Source organism: Lagopus muta, chromosome 6 (assembly GCF_023343835.1).
Source record: "Lagopus muta isolate bLagMut1 chromosome 6, bLagMut1 primary, whole genome shotgun sequence".
NCBI lineage: Eukaryota > Metazoa > Chordata > Aves > Galliformes > Phasianidae > Lagopus > Lagopus muta.
In genome coordinates this window covers 16,514,296-16,536,036 of record NC_064438.1, presented here as the reverse complement: position 1 = coordinate 16,536,036, position 21,741 = coordinate 16,514,296, and the positions used below count along the sequence as shown (strand labels likewise).

The following is a 21,741-nucleotide window of genomic DNA, read 5'->3' as shown; positions in this document are numbered from 1 at the left end:
TCTACTAAAAATGTTAGGACTTGCAACATACAGTTATACTCTGCTTCTTTCTTTGTCATATGCTGTATATTAATGCTTTTCTCAGCTTCTATAAATTTAGTGACTTGATGAACCAAGGGAACGGTACAATACTTCCCCTTTCTGTCAGATGTAAAAAATAAAAATAAAAAAAGCCTAAGGTCATAGTTGTGCACATGTAGTTCTCCGGAATTCCTCTGAAATGACTCCTATCTGTCCCGTAAGCAGTAGGATAGGTGTCTCCTGGCTTTTGTTATTGCAGTTTAGCTTTGATTTGCCTCTGGCTGCAGTGGTAAAGATAATTCAGTGGTGTATTCTTTATTCTTTGAATCTCCTTAGCCTGAATAGTTCTGACGGAAGTTGATGGATAAATTTTAATCTGTGCTTGGGAAACTTAAGTATCATAATTTATCAGAATAGCACCCATCTATTGAGATGTAGTGATGTCATCCATCACTTCTGTTGCAGAGATCAGCATTGAGTGAGCTTCAGTTTGTCCTTCCCCTTTGTTTTATGACTTACCAGCATACTCGGTTTTGGCAGGAGTACATAGACCTTAACTTGTCTGATAGATCTTGGTGCCTCTGGTTAATCATTACATATTAGAAAATATGACTCTGTTCATGTGTGCTTCAAACTGTTCTTCAGATGCCATTTAATTTATACATTAAGTTTCCCTGTACTCTTATCAGTCAAGGCAAAAGTCCACAGAGAGAAGGCAACGCCTTATGTTCTTGTCCTTGATATTATTAGAGCTTCCTGTAGTAGGTTTTATAATGTAGCTAATGATTTATATTCATAATCTTTTTCTTCCCTGTACTATTCATCTCTTGGAATAGTTTCTTAATGTTTAAGTAATTGTGATTTTCATTTCCTGTACTTCATGTTGTTCTTCCAATGGATTCAGGATTCCAACAGGAACTCAAATGCAATTTCTTTTTTTTTTTTTTTTTTTTTCCTTTTTCAGTATTTTTAGGTTGTTTTATACTTTCTGGGCATTCTTTTGTGTTGTGAGAAATGGCTTAGATAAAATCATCTTGTATGAACTAGACGTTTTAGGGGTTTTTTTTTTATTATTTTTTTTTAAGTAATAGATGCATTTGATTTCAAAGCTAAATTCTCAGTTCTGTATGTAAAAAAACATAATAGCATAATGTAGAATTTACCAGTCAATAATAGCATAAACCTGGATTAACTTACATAGCATTCAAATTTTTGCAGTTTAAATTACCTGTTTTATGGTAACAGATGTGATCAAAGCCTGTGTTCCAAAGTCACAAAATATTGAAATTCTTTCTTTTGCTTATAAGATAACTTTACCAGAGAGCACAGCTCATTGTATCTCATTGTATTTTTATTTATTTATTAAGGATTCTCATCGCTTTGGAAAGAACATCCAAAAAGCAATGGTTGACATCATGGGTTTGTTTCAACCTCCTAAAAACTGTACCAAATGATTTGGGTTATTGCCACCAAGCAAACTCCCATCGTTGGGATGGAAACTCTTCTGAACAGCGAATGAAAGCAAGGTTTGCAAAAACACTAGCTGGTGAAGAAACTGAGTCACATCGAGTTGATCTTCTATGAAAACTATAGCCATGGTTTGAATGTTTCATGAATATTTTTTTTAGTAGTTTGGAAGCATTTAGTTCCACAAAGGGCAACTTTTGCAATTTTATACATTTCTAGGGATGAAGTATACCACTATTGCACGAAGGCATGTATATTCTAACTCAGTTTTTTTCTCATTTTTTTTCTTGTACTTAAAATTATTTGAGTCCACTTGTGTTCCAGAATGGAAGGGATAAAACATATCAAGTCTTAAACTCAAAGCCTTTAAAAGATTTGATTCGGTATGCATTGATAGCAGGATGTTCTTCAGAGTATCTACTGCTTTATTTCAACAAATGACAACTCTTCTGGCTGTTTACCTTCATTAACATCTTTAAAGGTAATTTCTTCATGAGATTAGAAAAAAAAAACAAAATCAGAACCTAGTGCAACACATCCAACTGGTGTGTTTCTTTTTGGGAAGAACTATGTGCTACAGCAAAGTAGTAAAATATGCAAATTAGCAGGTATCAAACTTTCCGTGTTACTTATAAGCATGTTTGCCACATGATTGATTTTATATCCATATAAATGAACCTGTGTGCTTGTTTGTGCCAGTGCCTTAGTAAAAGAAATACCCTAAACACGGGAGAAAAGCTTATGCTGGGAGTTGGTTTTACATTATTTTTGTGGAGGGGAAATAGCAATGCAGATCTAGTTCTGAAATTATAAATTAGGGGGCTATGATATAAGTAGAATTGAATTTGCTTGTGTATGGTGCAGCTAGGTTCAAAGCTCTGATGAGATGATCTCCTCTTACATGGCAAAGACCATTCTCTAAAGTGCAGGAGTATCTTTTCAGAGCTGTGGATACTCATGATCTCATTTAGCTGAGTGGTATTAGTGATTCGCTGAGAGAAGAGTTTCTGGGTCCTAGGGAATGTAAATATATTTAAACTCAGACCTGTTAGATAATCTATGAATCAATGCTGCATGTAGAGGCTGAGCAATTGCAGTTTGCTAGGTTTCAGCCTGAAAGGACCAGAATTGCACGGTCAGCTCTCTGCATGAAACAGGCTGTGAAGGCAACGGAAAATAGCTCCAGAATGGGGAAATTATGGCCTTCTCAAACCTCTTCTGCGTGGCCCTTTGTGTCAGGCAGTTTCTGAAACACGCAACAAAAATGGGGGTGGGAATAGGGCAGACAGTTTCACTGAAAAAGGGGCGTATTTGTAAGTGCAGAAGTAAAATGATTGCTACAAAACTGAAGTAACTTGGTGTGCTATGCTACTCTTCCTCAAACTTTTATCGGTGTCATTACTTTTTTAGATCACACGATACAGTGCACCTATGAGGGCAAATTTATTTTTCTGGGAGTAAAAGGTACAAAATATTTAGTAATGTTGCTCCAGAGCTGTGCTCATTTTGAAAGCTCTCTGGGGGTGCTGTGAAACTTCTCATTAGGTTTTTTGGATTTCTTTTTCTGGCCAGTATTTCTAACTTGATATGCCTCTACATGTGTGTTGTTTTTTTTTTCACTCTGATCTAGCTGTTGAAACACCTGTTATGTGTATGTTTGAGGTGGAAAACCTCAGCAAAGGTCCTAAACGCATACATAAGCAAATACATGCTTACATAAATACAGGTTCCCCCGTAGGAATTGGCCAAAGATGCCCATTATTTGATTGGATGAAGTTTGTGGGAAAGGAGACTTTAAAATAAGCCTTACTGCAGCTAACATTTACCAAATTACTGCATCAATGTTATAGCGATGTGTTTTTCTGGAGCTGCAGAAATAATGCACTGTTTTTTTTATTGACCACTAACCAGTCTGTGCTTAAATTAACACAGGGCTTCTAGGATTTTCCAAAAAAAAAGAAAAAAAAAAAAAGAAAAAAAAGAAAAAGTTTAGATTTGACTCTCAGGTTTTAAATGTTTCATGTCTAATTGTATTTAGTGCAGTTATCAATGCAATTTTACATTCTTAAAGTACAATTGGCACAGAAAGTTGTTTTTTATTGTAAATGTTTAAAGGAGTGCTGTTAATTGTATCTTCTTTCTTTTTTCTTTTTTAATTTGAGTTAGATCGTAATTCCTAAACAGGTAGGATCTTATTTCATTCTTGAAGATGTCAGCGGCGTGTAAATAAAATATGCTTTCTGGATGTAAATCTTAGAAATCCACAGTGAATGTAGGCTGTTAATAAGTAATTTAAAACTTGATGTTCAATATGGTGTACATACAGTAAAACTACTTGCTTTTTTGCTCAAAAGCCATAGGAATGTAATGGAAAATACTTAGAATTGAATGAACTTTCTAGCACAGTGTACTTTAATGTCTGTATTTTAGAACAGCTGTTCATCCTTAACTAAACCTTGAATCACCTGCTCTCAGTTAGTGAAAAGAGCTCTAAGTGAGGGATGGCTAAGTATGGATAATAATAAATTAACCTGTTGGTTAAATACCAGTTTTTTGGAATTGATGGAATCCTTTAAACATGAATTTGCAGAATTCATTATTTCAGCTCTTTAATATGATGGAATAGCTGAGATTTGGTGCATCTAGAGGCTGCCGTTGTCCAGGACTGAGGTTATTCCAAACTGAGTACTCTTAAGGGTTGGGCTTCTACAGAACCGTGGAGGTGTGCGAGCCTGACCTTGAAAATCATGGTTCTAATTCAGCCTTTGTACCAATTGCTTCCTTGTATAAAATGTATTACTTTCAGCTGTTTTTTATCTTGTTCACTTACTCTACTTCTGTGGTTGGTTATTTACATTCAATAGTCTGTCCCAATGTTCTACCCTCTTCAGTGACTTCAAAAAATAAAGTTTCACAATTATCACTACTAAGTAGAGTGTTTCCTGTCTTCTGTATTTTCTTTCCAGGCTCCCTTGCTTTACTGGGCTTGCGAAATCATTGTAGTTAAATCCAATTCAGAGCTGTAGCAGGATGCTCCTCAGCTTATTTAAGAAGTGTTTTAAATGTAGACGCTTTGCTAGTTAACAGAGAACGTGCTAATGAGCAATTTTTCAGGTTTAATAGAAACAACTCGAGGTGGGATAGCTGGTAGAAAGTTTCAGTGGGACTGCCTGCTAGCAATCGGTCCTGGTCTGAAATGACAGCTATGGAGCACGTGGCTCCTCTCCATACTGTTGTGGGTACGTGGCTCCTCCGTCAGGAGCGCGCCGCCGTCCCTGGGGCGCGAGCCGAGCGCGCGCGCGGGTCGACCGTTACCGCGCGCGCGCGGCGCCCTGTAACGGTCGGGCACGCGGCGGTTCCTCGCCTTCTCACAGAGCGCAGGGAGGAGCTGCAGAGGTGGGTAGAGTGAAGGAAGAGGGCTGGTTTCGTGTCGTGAGCCTCAGCATCCTGTTGTTAGCCTAGCCCACATCCAGGAGTTGCAGTGATAGCGGAGCAGGTGGGGCTCGGCTGCTGTCTTGCAGGCGCTGTGGAGCACGGAGGGCAGAGGGGTGCCTTGTCTCCACCTGACAGTGGTGACGTGGGGAGCATAGGTGATCTGAGCTTACGGTGCTCAGTTATACGAGACTGACAATGGGACTGCTCCTCTCCAAGCTCTGTGCTGTGTCAGATTTTTCTTTCTCTTTTTGAGTGCTAAAACCAAGCAGCTAAATTCTATTTGAAGCCTGAATGCCATGAATGCTGCAACGCAAGCAGTTGCAAAGTTGTTCTTATGCTAAAAGCATCTGTTTGTGTTGGCTTGGTGGCTTTTCAAGACCGAAACAGCTGCTTCAGTGTTGTATTCTTCAGTTTCGTGTTAATTGAGTTAATCTTCAGTACTGCACATACTTGTTTGGTCAAGACTTATTTCATTCCCTTTTAGGATATCTAAATTATCTGGAAGAATAGTGGGATAGAAAAATTAATGATCTTCAAGTAAATAAGACGCACCTGACTGTCTGCCTGTGACTATGGAGAATCAAATATTGTTTGACATAAGATCAGCTACAGATGATGGATTTCTAACTGAAATATTACATCAGAATGTTCTTGATAGTTCTGAAAACCTCAGTTTGGAAACCACAATAATTAATAATCCTGTTGAAGAAGGATTGCCATCCAGTCAAGGCAATCAGTTATACGCTATAAATGTGGAAGAGTCTTTGTTGGATCACTTTGAGAATCCTCTTCCCACTGAAAATCAGAATACAATAGCAGTTGAAATATATCCACATGGAAACAATAGCTGTGACAATGAAGATCTTGAAAAATACAAAGCATTAAATCTTCCAGAAGAAGCTGATTATACGCATTCACCTTACCTGCCTTCAGATGGTGACCATTTCCTTTCTTCTGTGGTGACACAGCATAAAAATTGCAGTGTTCCAACTTCAAGTGTTTTCTCTTCAGAAGGAGCAGTCAATCAAAATGTTGGAGCCGTACCTGTAAGATGCATAAAATAAGTATTTTCATGTGTATGCTTCTTTGTAATTTATAGGTGGAAGATCACCACATTAAAACTTGAGATGGGATCCATGTAATCTTTGAAGTAATGTCATAAATCTTATACTAGAATGAACTTAGTAGTGCACATAGAAATCAAATTAGTTTCCTTGTGCTATAAATAACATGCAGTGAACATACAGTTCTGTTTGCTGTTCTTTCTTGCCTGTGTTTGGGAGCACTATTTTTAAATGGCTGGGTATTTTGCTTATTAAGAAAGAAAGTTACCATGCAGTACCTGCTTCAGTTTTATCTATTACTGTTGATATTAGCAACCATCTGATTGTTGGACAAAGTAGAAACATAGTATCATAGAATGGCCTGTGTTGAAAAAGGCCACAGTGATCATCCAGTTCCAACCCCCTGCTATGTGCAGGATCACCAACCAGCAGCCCAGGCTGCCCAGAGCCACATCCAGCCTGGCCTTGAATGCCTCCAGGGATGGGGCATCCACAGCCTCCTTGGGCAACTTGTTCCACTGCATCACCACCCTCTGAGTGAAAAACTTCCTCCTAATATTTAACCTAAATCTTCCCTGTCTTAATTTTAAACCATTCCACGCTCTTGTCTTTATGCTCCCTTCAAATGTTGTAAAGCCACAGTGAGGTCTCCCCAGAGCCTTCTCTTCTCCATTACGTTAACTTTTGTTCTTTAGTTGTGCAGCTGACATGCTTGTCATCTTAGTGTAGTCTGAATGTGTTTGCAATTAATTTATTTGCAATGGTAAACTGTGGCCTGTGTTGTTAAATATCTGTAGAGGAAGTAGTTTTGTAGGTGGCGTGCTTTGAAGGTAACATCATCTATTAATTAATTACTACCTATAAAGACGTGCAGCATTAAACTTTCAGTGATGGTCAGGGGATCAAATCCATCTGCTTAATGCAGACTATTCATATTTAGAATACTTAGATGTGCTTGTACCTAAGGAAATCACCTAATTCAGCTTGTGCTCTGTAGGCAGCTTCTGGGGGAATACTGTGTCCTCTGGGAAGCTATTTTGAAATAACTAAGTGCACCAGTTTCTTTCCAATGTAAATATTTTAACAAACGTTGCTACTTTAAGGTTCAGAAATTCAAAAAGGCATTAAAACTCACCAAAAATTAACAAAAATCACTTGGTTGAGAATGGGTCCAATGCTTGTTTCTTGCCATATCCCACCAAGGTGCCAGACTGAAAATCAGGTGGCAGCTGTAGAGCATTTCCTGGTGCCATTTCATCTGAAAATGTTTGAGGTCTTCCTTGGCATTAACCTTATGTGTTTTAGCTTGCTTTCTGAATTCAGGTTAAGGTTTACAGAGAGCTCTAGCTTCAGAGATTCTTTAAATGCATGTCCAATATTATCAGTAGTTCTTTAATAATCAAACTCTTCATTCTTTGGAACTATTAGTAAGTTTCAAATCTCTCAAGAACATATATGATTAGGGTGTAATAATTCCTTTCTTCAAAGTCAAGCTGGGGGTAAAGAAAATGTGTTTGGCTCACTTCTTCTACACAATGGTCTAAAAATGAAATTTGGAATCTCTCAACCACCTCTTTTCCTGCTATCCTTACAGCTTACCACACTGAATCAGTTTCCTTCATCTGCTATGTTTCCTGAAATTATTAGAACAAAATTATAATCATGTTATGAACACTAATTTTGCTGAATTAAAGCCAGTTGGCTGTTTCTATACTGCTTGTTTATCCCCCTGAACTACTGTCAGTGTTAAGCAGAGGCAGCAGGAAACAGAGATGGAAAGAAATTTGTCCGGTTCAAACAATCTCAGTTCTAACTTCAAACTACAGAATAGTTGGTTTCTATTTGTTTCATTTCTGTTCATTTACTTGATCATGGAAAATTGAAATGTAGGTGTTAGATTTGATGCTCTTATAGTTACCAAAGTGTTAGATCTAAAGCATAACTGCGCACTGAACAGAAGGAGAAGTAAAAGACACTTGTCAATAGTATCTGGTAATGCTGGTTATTCTGCAGCATTTATGTGCTTAATTATAATTTAGAAATACAAATAATTTTCAACTTGAAGATCACTATAAATCAGTTTCTGTTTATCTCTGTGTTTTTGTTTTTTTTTTTTTTAAAGGAGATGTGTAATATATAAAGTAGTTATAAAACATTCTTTTCTTCAGGCATTCAGATCATTAATACCTCCAGCTGAAGATGAGAATAACTGTATTTATTATGATCAGTTTAAAGGAATCCAAAACAGTCCTATGCAGTCAAAAAACTTGCCAGATTGCTTTAATGGTAAGTGCCACAGCTCTGAGTGGGATTATTTGTTTGTTTGTTTGTTTGTTTTATTACTTTATTTTAACTCCTCTTACAGGGTTAGAAAAGGGTATGAATGTCTGAATAAAATAATTTCTGGATTTGGGAAGTTGCAGCATGAGCCCCTTCTGATAATGGTCATAGAGCTAAAAAAGTCTGAAAGGAGAAAGTTGTGAAACAGATCAGTGTTTGTTCATGTGTGTTCTTGTTGCTTCAGACACAGAGTTCAGGCTTACTTTTGATTTTCCCTTGTTCTTTATTATGCATTAAGTCTCCCAGCTGTCCTTTGTATGATAGCAGTACAGCTTTCAGTGGAAGCTGACATACACATCAGCCTCGCTAACGTACTGTCATTGCTAAATGACCTTTGTCAGACGGTCACGATAAACCTTTTGGAGGCATCGAACACACATGGAAGCCTGTATTTCCAAAGTCTGCTACAAGAGAATACTAAATATTGTAAGACTGTAACGCTGCGGTGACATCAAAATCTTCTTGATACTGTGAGCCAGCTCCTGGCATTAAAGCCAAGCAAAAGCAAACAGATGCCTTAATAAACAAAACTTTCTTTATTTCATGTACAAGAATGCTTCAGTGGTGTCTACGGCTTGCCTCAGACTAGTGCTTCTGTCTATGATGAAATAGTAAGTATGCATTTGATTTCTAAATTCATGGTATATGCCTGCAATTCAATGAAGATTTTAAGGAGTGCCTGTTATGGTATAACACTTGTTTTTTCAGACTGAAGTAAGAGATGCAATTAGAAATGCTACGGAGAATCACGAGGATGGAGCAATTTTTCAGAGTTCAAATACTGACGAGTCTAACTGCGAGTTATTAGCACTGCATGGTGTGACAGAGGAATCTGGATATTTACACAGAAATTATTCCAGCCCCCTGGTAATTTATGTCTGGTAACTGATAGAAGAATTATATGCTAAGCAAATGTTAGCTTGCTTGTACCATGCATGCACCAAAATCCCACTTAGTAAGTTTTATGTCAACACTGATTAGACAGTGCTTTGCTCAGACTCAGAGACTAATTTTTATTTAGTCAAAGTGCTGTTTTACATATAAAATGTTATTTTCTACTTGAAAGCTACATACAGTAATATGAAGATTACTTCACAAAGGAACAGTCTTGATTTACAGTCGCATCTGAATAAATGACATGAAACACTGAAGAGAAATTGGGTTTGTTTTGGGTAGGGAATTGAATGTTAGGCCAGCATAGAAGAAAACTAGTTAGAACATGTTACACAAAGCCTCATAGAACAGTTTAGAGGACCAGGAGTGCATCTCACCCTAGGTTGAAGAGCTACAGTATCACAGATTCTTCCAAAACCAAACAAGTTGAAAGGGTCAAAAAGAAGACACCTTTGTGTACAATGATCCATTTGTCTGAGAGACTTCAGCGTGTGATGGTGCAGCTTTATGAAGCATGCTACTCTTACAAAAACCGTTCTGTCTATGCTTAGAGTTGCAGTTTCTCAGATGGGAGGCTATCATTGTTTACTTCTTCCAGATGATCTGCCAACTGGAAGGAGGTACTCAAATGCTCTGTATAAAGGATTGTGGCACACAGGATCTAAAAACAATACATCTCATCCCACAGTATGAAGACCAACGTCCTTATCTTCAATCTGGTAAAATCAAAGTTAAAGTTATCTCTAGCTTGTCAGATAGCAGACCGTAGTTAACTTGCAAGTGCACGTGTTTAATTTCTTATCAGCAGTGAGCAAAGGTGAGGTGAAAATCGTATAGCTATCACAAGTTATTGTTTTACTTTATTTTGTAGTAATTAAAACAAAATCTAGGCATTTAAATGTTATGAAAATGATGTAATGGACGTGTTGAATGTAATGATAATTTTTAATATACAGATCAACTTCTTTTATGAAAAGGCTTAGCAGAAAGTGCCTGCATACAGTTGCATTTAGCCTAGCATACCACGCAGTGTCACTGTTTCACTATAAATGAGGAACATCATTGAGGGCTGTTGGATATCCTCCAGCCTTGGGATTCTAAATGTCCCACAAATTTTTCTGTCCTTCAGTGAACTTGAAATTCCATCCGTTTTTAAAGAAGGTGGTTTCTGAGATCTCAAAGCTCATTGTTTATCTATTCAAATATTTAGTGGAATAATACATTTACATCTTAGGAGCAACACTACTTAAGTTTACTTAAATATTTCTTTACCCAAATATAGCTTCCACAGAAACATAAACATTACTTCCTCACTTATCAGTATCTCCTTATTTCAGTGGTGTGTGTCAATCTCACTGTAAAATCAAAGCCTTTTGTTAGTGGGCACCATACAAGCACTGCTCATGGTGCCAGTAGGTGCTGAGTGTTTGAATCTCAGCAGATGCCCTACTTATGGAGCATGTTTATTTCTATTTATTGGAAGAGTAAATCAGGTACATTCAAATTACAGAAAATGTGCCTATAAAAAACATTCAAGCTCTCATTAATTTGCTGCAACATTAGGGAAGAAAAGTCTGAGGAGAGCACTGACTGTTTGTTTGTTTTACTTTTTATTTGCCCTGTCTTCATTTCATTTTACTGATCTTCCCAGTAAGTAAAGGATGTAGGTCCAGAAGTTGTATCTAAAAGTTTCTTTAAACCTAGATTAATCTTGTCATCTCAGTGAGACTAATGGAGTAATGCTTACTTTTTTCTACGTAGCCTAAGATACTGATTTCCTTAAATGCAGTGCCTCACTGGGACTTGCACAGAACTCTATTCTTACAGCCATGGGTTTCTTCATAGATTTTCAGTTGTTGTTTCTCTGTCGTTGTTTTTTTAACAGGCTAAATACCTCCTTTCTAGATGCTCTGACAGAATTCTGGGAATTCATAAAAGAGCTCAGGATAAACATCTGCTTTGGTCATTTTTCATATCAAAATATTATAAGTCTATGCAGTTTCTAATTAGATGTACTTGATGTCATGGAGTAAAAGCATGTGTCCACATTCCTAGCTAAAAAATTGGTGAAGAGTTGAGTTCTTCTGTGAAGGAGTTGTTTTGTATTGTCAGTTTTCTTTTTCTAATTGAGAAAAACTTTTCTGAAGAATGAACTGCTAGGTCCTTCTTTGGTACAACTGTGGAGTAAGTTTGCTCCCCACGCTAAACTGAGTAGATAGTGCAAAAAGACAGACACTGTCAGGAAAGATTGTGGGTTAGATTTTTGTTTTTTATTAATACAAAAAGTTGAAGCTACCCATTTGCCTATATGCTTAATTGAGAAAGTTGAATGCATAAACTAAACTTAATACTTGTGAGCAGTCAGTTAAATGTCATCTTTTCAGATGTGGGCAGCCCTGTAACAGCTGTACTGGGGCAGCTTTTGCCTGTTTCAGGTAACCTGGATTCGAACAAACAAGAGGTAAAGCAGCTTTATTCTTGTCACGTATACAGCACAGTATAAATTTTCCTTTTCTTTAAATAGGTTCTTGTGTCTAATGTCAGGAGGTAACAATTGTATGCATTTTCTAAATACATTTTAGGCAGGTTAGTTTTACAATCCTGCGTGCTTCCTGTGTACAAACTCTCCGATTTGAGAATTTTCTATAAGTAATAACAGAATTTAAAAGTGCAATTCCAATTTTTCAGACTCAAATTTGGTATTTATATAAATTACAGTATTTCTGAGAACTATTCTGTAACTCTTTTGAGAGGTGGAGGAAAACACATTGACTTTTACCAGAATGAGAATGTTTTCTTCCAGTAGGATTCCTTGCTCTGTATTTGTTGAGTAGGATTTAATAGTCAGTAAGTCTTTATCATTTTCTCAATTATTATTTGCTAGTGGAGTGATAGAACTGTATTTCAATTTATTTTTAAAAATGAAAACAGAAGACTAAAAATCTTTGTAGGTGTTTGATTTCTCTTGTCATTTCCAACAGAGCTGGTAGCAAAAATCATTGCAAATGTTTACCTGTTAACTTCTGATTTGTGTTAAATGAATGTAATGTCAGTGCAAACACAGCAGATGGTTTGTGGGTAACAGCCACCCTCGTAAAAGAGGAAATTAAAAACCCAAGAGCCAGATGGAGCAATGAACTATAGAGTCTTTCATCACTAAAAGTAGAGTACTGACAAATTGGTGTCTAAATTTTCTAGAGATGTAGACAGCATTGCAGTTCTCTCTGATTTTATCCCCAGCCTGTTGTTCCTTGGATTTCTTCTCTTGCTTTAAATATATTAATTTTCTTCTTCCTTATTGGCAGCTAGATTGATAACTAGTTAAAATAGCTATTATTTACAAGTACTCACAGCACTTCCTTGTACCTGTTTTACTAGGCTATTATATCATAGAATCACAGAATGGCCTGGGTTGAAAAGGACCACAGTGATCATCCAGTTCCAACCCTCTGCTATGTGCAGGGTCGCCAACCAGCAGACCAGGCTGCCCAGAGCCACATCCAGCCTGGCCTTGAATGCCTCCAGGGATGGGGCATCCACAGCCTCCTTGGGCAACCTGTTCCAGTGTGACACCACCTTCTGTGTGAAAACCTTCCTCCTCATATCTAACTTAAACTTCCCCTGTCTCAGTTTAATACCATTTCCCCCTTGTCCTATCACTATCCACCCTCATAAACAGCCGTTCCCCTCCTGTTTATACGCTCCCTTCAAGTACTGGAAGGCCACAATGAGGTCTCCCTGGATCCTTCTCCAAGCTAAACAAGCCCAGTTTCCTCAACCTTTCCTCGTACGAGAGGTGCTCCTGCCCTCTGGTGGCCCTCCTCTGGACCCTCTCTGTCTGAAGAGAAAATAGATCTGCATTCTGTTTCGATGGCCTGTAAGCTAATACATTTTATTTAAATTGTTTAGTCTTCAACCAATTAAATGCCATATTGCAGCTGAACAGAATGTACATCATCAAGTCACTAGCCAGTTTTTGTTGATTACTACAATTAAAAGCAACTGAACTTAGAATTATCAGTACACTGAAAACAATGTGCAAATACTGCAGCACTGGTGGCTGTTCCTGATGCTTTACAGTGGAAGAAACGAGAGTCCTGATGTACTGAGCAGTTTCAAAGAGAAATGCATGCAGTTTTCGCAGCCTTATGCTTCCATGAATTTTATAGCTTTACGTGGCAAACAAAGCATCCTCAGAACATTTTCTTTGTATTGCTTTTTTTAACTCACAGTAGTCTACTTCTAAAATTTAATATAAGCAAGCTGTATATATTTTATCTTGAACAGTTTGAACATGAATACTTACAATCAGTAGCTAGCACTTCCACTTTCCAACCAGAATCGAATCTGCAAGTGGAAATGACTTCAGCTGGGTAAGATGCTTGCAACGCTTAGTCCATTATGAGCTTTGAATTTTATACTGGCTCTAAGAGTCTAAAGAGTCTAAAGACTCTTAGACATTTTGTGTAATATAGCTGCTTCTCACACAATTTGGCAAGAGTGATTTGTGTACTCATCATGGTAGCCATTATTCCATTTACTGGTGGTCAAGGCTTCCAGGATTTCTTAGGATCAATGCAACTGTGCTGTAAATGTGTCCGAAAAGCATTTAATTTTCGGAGTTAATTGATATGTTTTAAAATATAATTAACATGTGTTTAGCTTTTATTTCTAACAATAACAGGATTCTTTTAATAAACCTTAATTGCAGATGGTTTTTAAATGCAAGGCAGATGCGAGCCCGGTGTGATAGATGAGAGTGCTTTGCAGTTGTGCTGCAGTTACTGGGTTCTGAGTGGTTGCTGACCTGCCCCTAGGAATGACCACTGGTGGATCACAGGAGGGGGGGGGGGAGAATGTTGCAAGCTTTCAAAAGTATAGACCAATCCATGATTTGTATACTTATTTTCTTATTTTCTTCCTCTTTCAACCTGTGTAGCCAACCTTTTGGTTCGGGGATTACCAAGTCTAAGAAACCATGTAACTGCACAAAATCTCAGTGTCTTAAACTGTGAGTAATAGCTTAGCAACATTTAATAAATATTAATAGCAGTGTATTTTTGAAAGAATAAACATACAATAAGTGTATTCTAATGAACAAGCTATATGGGGCAAAAATCGCTCACCTGATCTTTAGTTAAAGATCAACAGTTTATGTCAGCTAATATCACATGAATTCACAATTCAGGGTGTAGATGTGGATGACTAATGTAATTAAAACCATGGAAAATATGAAGAGAACCTAGAAGGCATTGTTCTAGAAAATCATGTATAGAATGAAAATGCTGTATATTGAAGTATCATTTCTCTATCTCACTTCTGTGCAGCAATAATCTACATAACTATTGTGCAGAATCTTATTATGTATTTACATGCATACATAAAATGCACACAGATGCGTACATGAGGATTCAAATTTGATCCGTTTGTGGAGTGGGTGTTTGTAAAACAATGTGAAAATGAATGAGAGTTAGAGAGAAGGTCTTTGAGTATATTTGGATATGATTGAATAACAGAGGAGGGGTAGGAGCTATAAACTCTGCCTTGAAGTAGAGTAACATTTAAAACCAGTTAATCTTTTCATTTCTGAAGTTGTGTTTATATGTTGATTGTAGATATTGTGAATGCTTTGCCAGTGGTGACTTTTGCAACAACTGCAATTGCAATAATTGCTACAACAATCCACTTCATGAAACTGAACGCTTTAAAGCCATTAAGGTAAATAAATAAATATAAAATACTGTATGTACCAATATCAGCTTTGTGTATGAAAAATACACTAGTTTTTTTTCCTCTAGTTACAGTCTTTGAAATATGTCATTTTTATACAAAATATCACCAACTGCTGCTGCTATATTTTTTCTTACATAAAAGATAACTTTTTTCTCTTTTAATCTACTTTTAAGGAGCCTCTGATACTTTTGATTACAGCTAGTAGTATATTAATGGAATGATAATTTTCATTCTTGGAACAAAATGTGCAACTCCAAATTTAATTTCAGAAAATGTTTTCACTTGAAGGAAAATTTGTGTCCCAAAGTCAGAATTAGGTTGATGATGTTGGTTGATGAAAAACTCAGCATGAGCTGGCAATGTGCACTTGCAGCCCAGAAGGCCAACTGTATCCTGGGTCACAGCACAGAAGTGTGACCAGCAGGTTGAGGGAGGTGATTCTGCCCCTCTGCTCAGCTCTCATAAGACCCTACCTGGAGTATTGCTTCCATTTCTGTGTCCTTCACACAAGGACATGGAGCTGTTGGAACAGGTCCAGAGGATGTTCACATCAGAGGGCTGGAGCACCTCCCCTATGAGGACAGAGTGAGAGAGGAGAGCTGGGGCTCTTCAGTCCAGAGAAGAGAAGGTCTGTGGGGCATTGTATAGGACCTGAGAGGGCCTACAGGAAAGCTGGGGAGGGACTTTTTAGAAGGCCGTGTAGTAACAGGACAAGGGGAAATGGTTTAAAGCTGGAAGAGGGTAGATTTAAACTAGATATTAGGAAGAAATTCTTTACTGTGAGAGTGGTGAGACACTGGAACAGGTTGTACAGAGATGTTGTGGATGCCCCCTCTGTGTAAGCATTCAAGGCCAGACTGCATGGGGCTGTGAGCAACCTGGTCTAGAGAGAGCTGTCCCTGCTTATAGCAGGGGCTGAAACTAGGTGATCTTAAAGCCCCTTTTCAACCCAAACCATTCTATGATTCTATGAAATTATCATTCTCTGAATTATTATTTTAATTTGCAGATCCTTGGTAGTTGTCTGTGCTAGTCTTTCTGGTTGACTAAACAACAAAGCAAAGCAAAGCTTGTGCTCATCACAACAGCACTGAACCCTTTACTTCTGAGAAGCAGTGAGACTTTACATTTGGAAGCTGATTTTATTAGTGCAATACTGAACAGGGGCTAATTTTTGAATGTTATCAAACTGCATACTCTGGGCAATTATTTATTTTATACTAATATGTATCTGTTATGTAAGATTTAAAGTGAAAAAGAAACATCTCTACCTACTGATACTCTAAAATAACGATATATTGGTGGCTTAGTGTTTCTTGTGTGCACCTATCCAGATCTCTTTTGTATCATTCACATCATCTCTGGACCGTACAAGAAGTTCATTCAATTTGAATTTTGCTGAATGCAACCAGGCAAAGCCTCAGTAGTTTTTGGTATTGATATGCTACAACTGGGTTTTGAAATCAAATGCTTCTCAGCAGTTGAATTGGTGAGGTTGTAGCAGTCCAAGCACTCCTTTCACTGCCGCAGATATTATCATGATAGTGTGTGAGAGATTTGTCCTTCAGAAAAGCATATCAATTTCTGTGCCTCTCTTTAATATTGTACAGTGAGATAGTAGGACCTGAAAAAAGCTAATGTCCAGTGGAATAGCCAGTGCTGATTTCTGAGTATCAGCTTTGTATTAGACCATTATATGGTTAATAACTCTGAGATGTCTATAGCTATATATGGATGGGTGCATTTTTCTTTTTGTTTCTGATGAAAGTAGTATCAACAGAGGGACAAAAACAGCCCCAAAAGAATAACAGATGTGTGGGTCATTTACAGAATTACAGGAACAGCAAGGTTGGAGAAGACCTACAAGATCACCCAGTCCAACCATCCACCTATCACCAATAGTTCTCACTAAACCATGTCCCTCAACACAAAATCCAACCGTTCCTTGAACACCTCCAGGGCTGGTGACTGCACCACTTCCCTGGGCCGCCCATTCCAGTGCCTGACCACTCTTTCATAAAAGCAGTATTTCCTAACGTCCAACCTAAATCTCCCCTGGCGCAGCTTGAAGCCATTCCCTCCAGTCCTATCACCAGTTGCACAAGAGAAGAGGCTGACCCCAAGCTCACTACAACCTCCCTTCAGGTAGTTATACAGAGTAATAACGTCTCCCCTGAGCCTCCTCTTCTCCAAACTGAACAATCCCAGCTCCTTCAGCCACTCTTCATAAGGCCTGTGCTCCAGACCCCTCATCTGCTTTGTTGCCCTTCTTTGAACCAGGGCCTCAGTGTCTTTCTTGCAGTGGGAAGCCCAAAACTGGACACAGTACTGGAGATGCAGCCTCACCAGAGCTGAGTACAGGGGGACAATCACTTCCCTGTTCCTGCTGGGAACAGTTTCTGATACAAGCCAGGATGCCATTGGCCTTATTGGCCACCTGGGCACACTGCTGGCTCGTGTTCAGCCAGCCATCAATCAACACCCCCAAGTCCATTTCTTCTACACCATCTTCCAGCCACTCTGCCCTAAGTCTGTAGCGTTGCCTGGGGTTGTTGTGGCCGAAGTGCAGGACCCGGCATTTGGCCTTGTTGAACCTCGCCGCATTGGCTTTAGCTCAGCTCTCCAGCCTGTTTAGATCCCTCTGCAGGGCTTTGCTACCCCCAGGCAGATCCACACCTCCAGCCAACTTGGTGTCATCTGCATATTTACTGAGAGTGCACTCAATGCCCACATCCAGGTCATCAATAAAGATATTGAAGAGGACAGGCCCCAGCACTGCCCCCTGCAGAACACCATTTGTGACCGGTCACCAGCTGGAGTTAGGATAGTCCATAAAATCATGGTAGATCCCACTCAGCTCTGAATCCTGGAATCTTTGAATTGTTGCCTTCACACACTTTGGGAAACTTACGTATGTTTCTCTTATCACCAAGTGAAAACAAGAATTTCTTTGCTAAATACTGGGAGTCACTCAGATGCTATAAAACAGTCTTTGAATGTCTCTTAATGTAATGCTTTTTGGTTTAGGTCTGCCTTGATAGAAACCCAGAAGCTTTTCTACCAAAGATTGGACAGAGCAAACTGGGAGATATTAAACCTCATCATAACAAAGGATGTAACTGCAAGCGTTCAGGATGTCTCAAGAATTATTGTGAGTGCTTTGAGGTGAGTCTGTTGGATTTTCCTGTCAGTGGTTATCACATTCACATTCATTGTATTCTGTAAACAGTAGTCTTTAAAAAGAATTACTCATCTCTTTGAATAGTTCATCATAAATTTTTTTTGAATGCAAGGGAAGCAGTCTCTCTCTTGCCATGTCTTCTCATGACTTCAAGTAATTAATTCTAGCTGAAGTTGATCAGTTAAAATGTTCAGTATTATGAGCTCTCAGCCAGTGCTGTGCTCCAGATGAAAAGAGGAATGTATTTCTGCCTACTCAGATAGTCTTTGCTCAAACCACGAGTTTATAGGGGCATTGATTTGTCCAATATACAGAGCAAAGAGAATCATCATTCTCCAAAAAGGATTCCTGCAAGGAACAAACTTGTTTCCTTACATTGATACTGATGGTCTCTCTCTGGGAGTATCCAAGACACGTGCATCTAGAATAAGTCCTGGAGATTTACCTCTAGTTGTTGCTTAGCTTATGTTGCATTCAAGTTTTATACATTTTTATTCTAAGTATTCTATATTTGCCAGGCAAAGATTGCATGTTCCTCTATTTGCAAATGCATTGGTTGCAAAAATTATGAAGAAAGTCCAGGTAAAAAAACCCAGCTGACCACACTAAACTGCATGGATATTGGAAATAATGATGAAAATAACCCAATTTTGACAACAACATTTGAAACTTCACCAAAACTGGAGAAAGACAGGTGAATATTTGGAAATACAACAGATAATATATTGATCTGACTTCATTAATTTTTCAGTTAGCTGTTATTCATTTATTTCAACCTGCTCCGTTTAGAAAAAGGCCTTCAAGATAATTGAGTCCAACCGAAACATAACCAAACTACCCTAACTCTAACAGTCCTCTGCTGAATCATGTCCCTGAGCACCACATCCAAAAGGATTTTAATTTGTAATGGGTCATTATTCACTAATGAATTTCTATTGTATTTATCTAAGAAATGGTGACTAAAATGACAGACAGTTTATATAAAAGAAGTCACATAGTTTTTGCCCTTCCAAGTAAATAAAAAATATCTAAGGGGGAGGCAGTTCCTATCCTTTAGGAATATAATATGAAGAGTTCAGGGATATGAGTTCTGCTTAAAAAAACAGCACTTATTTTTGTACTGTTCACATACTCAGTTCTCTTCATGCCCTGCCTCCCATTTATTCCTTACAAAACTGCTCGTAGAAGTATGTTAGAAAGTTTGTGGATTTCATTTAATGAGCATGTTTATACCGCTCCTCCTTCCATCTCTTCGTCCTTCGGCTCGCTACTTGTCAATTTTACTTTGGCCGTTTGCTTGCAATGTTTTTCAAGAAGACCATACTATCCTAATGTTATACTTAGTAATGCAGTTGTATTTTTGGTTGGTTGTTTTTAGTCATTGACTTACTAAAGAAAAACACCTGTTAATAAAAGTTCAAATTAATTAAAGCATCTTTTATTTGATCTTAGTGAGATTTACTCTGGGCTTTTAAATTCTCAGTTTGCATTCAGTATTTTCTTTGCATTAACCACTGCCTTGAAATTCTTATGCCAATTCTGTTTTAAAAGCATTCTGATGATCTCTTTTGAAAATATTTGAATAATTTCTGCTGTGGGTAATATGCTGATTGGACAGATGGTTCCAATGGAGTGAGTGTTGCTATTAATGTAGCGCAAGGAGTTACGGTGTTAACAACTGGTAGTTTCAAGAGCTTTTTTCAAAGAACTGTTGGTAAGGTGCCATTCAGAGAACCCTTGAGAGACTTGATTCTACTTCTTTCAACAGCAGTAATCTGATACAGTTAGTACCTCCTAGATTCTGACTAAGACTTTCTTTGCACATGATGTAGGATCTGACTGTTGCTGGCTTAACTAAAAGCTGTTTATTGTATAACCTTTCCCTGCTACACTTACTGGTCAGCATTTGTAGAGATCAACTCTCTGGTGTGAACACAGTCTTCCATGTGATTAATTAGAAAAATTGAGAAGCAAACCATTGGAAGTAAAAACTATTCAGTGTAAAATGGAGATTTCTACAGGGATGTGTCTCACTGTAACAGAGCAGCTGGTCTGAGTCAGCTCTGTGCATTCCAGCTCTTGGATAAGAGGTTTGCAGTTTGTCTTTTAAATTATTTTCTGTATTTAAAATGCATATATTTTATCCTAGTTTCTTTTTCCACGTCAGGGAACCAGCTGTATCTGTTTCTTTGGAAGATGTGAAAGCAACATGTGCTCGTCTTCTGGTGCAAGCTGAAGAGGCAGAAAAAGGAGGTTACTCTGTCCGTGTAGCTGAACGCATGATCATGAAGGAATTTGGGAGGTGTTTATCCGAGATCCTACATGTGCAATTGAAAGACTGAAAGTTGAATAATGTTCAATGCATTATAAAGTCAATGAGTAGTAATACTGATATACTGTCATAATCTAAATGATCTTACCTTGAATTTTCATAGGACTAATTTCACTGATCTCAGCTGCATTCTTTCTGAATTATGCTGATGTAAGTGAAACTTGGGGTTTTCTGGGCCAATTGTTCAGTCTTTACATAGACTGCAGTTTAAAGTAAATTTAACTTAGAATGACTCTGTTGAATGTTTATGTGAGTGGAGAGCCAGTAAGCATTGAGAAAGAAGTTGCTATCTTAGTTGGGTTGTTACTGGTTGTGAAACAGTTCAACTTCCAGCGATGGCTGGCAAATCTGCTGATTTAGCGTTGTTTCTTCTCTGATTTGGCAACTTATTTCTCTTATTGCTGCCATATTGTTATGATTGCTGCCATGTCATTTAGATTATATATTAAAATTATATAAAATATATGAAATTATATAAAAATTAATGCTCTTTAATTTTAGATGTTTTGTGCTGGTTTAATATTTGCTTGGATATTTTTGGCTTTAAGCTTGAAAGAATAAAGATATTCTCTGTGTGTGTTGATTCATAATTCTTGGTAGGATAGCAGATATGATTGCATGTTATTTAAAAATGTATTTAATAAGAGGTAGGGCTTTTTTAATGAATGGTAGTTGATATATGAATGGATTGGATTATACGTCTTTGTTTTTAACAACTGCTGCTGGGGATTGCTGAAGGTTGCTGGAGAAAATGGGTTCTCAAAGTGCTCCAAATGGGACATGGTATCATCTCTATGTATCACTCCTTCCTTGATCCTTCACTTCCTAAGACCATTCCCTTTTATTTTGGAGTTAATATCTACATAATGGCATTGTCTTAAATAAATGTTTGTCCCCAGAGAGTTACTATGGAGTCATGAAATCAGAAGAGCACGCACAGCTATAGAGTCAACAGACTCTAAATAAATAAGTGGAGAAATAAAATACATTAAAAGTAGGGGAGATGAGTGGTGGGGAAGGTAAGAAATTCTACAGCCAAATGTAAAAGGTAGAAGAGCAAGCTGGGGAGAGGTATAAATGTAGTGCAAATAGCAAAGTAAGGAAAATGAGTTAGATAAGACTTGACCTACAGCTTTCAGCAGCACCCTTAGGCAAGAGCTGTCTCTAATTTTTCTTAATATATTATTTAAAAAGAATGAGCAAGCCCATGGGTTCATAACTCCATGAACTGATTACATTTTAACCCTGCAGATAAAAAAAAAAAAAAAAGTCTA

At 37.8% G+C, this 21,741-nt stretch overlaps 2 protein-coding genes across 10 annotated transcripts in view; both read left to right on the top strand.

The window, feature by feature from the left end:
* Window positions 1-4,418, top strand: part of CPT1A (carnitine palmitoyltransferase 1A) — a 36,743-nt gene extending 32,325 nt beyond the window's left edge. For all 4 annotated transcript variants that reach the window (XM_048949706.1, XM_048949705.1, XM_048949704.1 and 1 more), the window contains one exon: window positions 1,389-4,418. In XM_048949706.1, coding sequence (XP_048805663.1) covers window positions 1,389-1,475 — 87 coding nt within the window. In that variant the 3' untranslated portion in view covers window positions 1,476-4,418. The remainder of the gene's footprint in view (window positions 1-1,388) is intronic.
* A 379-nt stretch (window positions 4,419-4,797) lies between these two features.
* TESMIN (testis expressed metallothionein like protein) lies at window positions 4,798-21,149 on the top strand. 6 transcript variants are annotated; one of them, XM_048949713.1, is made up of 13 exons: window positions 4,798-4,884; window positions 5,408-5,969; window positions 8,156-8,273; window positions 8,880-8,938; window positions 9,036-9,194; window positions 9,820-9,940; window positions 11,606-11,682; window positions 13,509-13,594; window positions 14,161-14,232; window positions 14,837-14,939; window positions 17,982-18,119; window positions 18,654-18,829; window positions 20,303-21,149. In XM_048949713.1, the coding sequence occupies exons 2-13, from the start codon at window positions 5,496-5,498 to the stop codon at window positions 20,475-20,477; spliced, it is 1,758 nt and encodes a 585-aa protein (XP_048805670.1). In that variant the 5' UTR covers window positions 4,798-4,884; window positions 5,408-5,495; the 3' UTR covers window positions 20,478-21,149. The 6 variants fall into 6 exon arrangements, 5 of the variants coding, with proteins under 5 accessions (XP_048805670.1, XP_048805668.1, XP_048805672.1 ...); XM_048949711.1 differs by lacking the exon at window positions 4,798-4,884 and having other exon boundaries at window positions 5,195-5,969; XM_048949715.1 differs by lacking the exons at window positions 4,798-4,884; window positions 18,654-18,829 and having other exon boundaries at window positions 5,195-5,969; window positions 20,303-20,412.
* The last annotated feature ends 592 nt before the right edge of the window (window positions 21,150-21,741 follow it).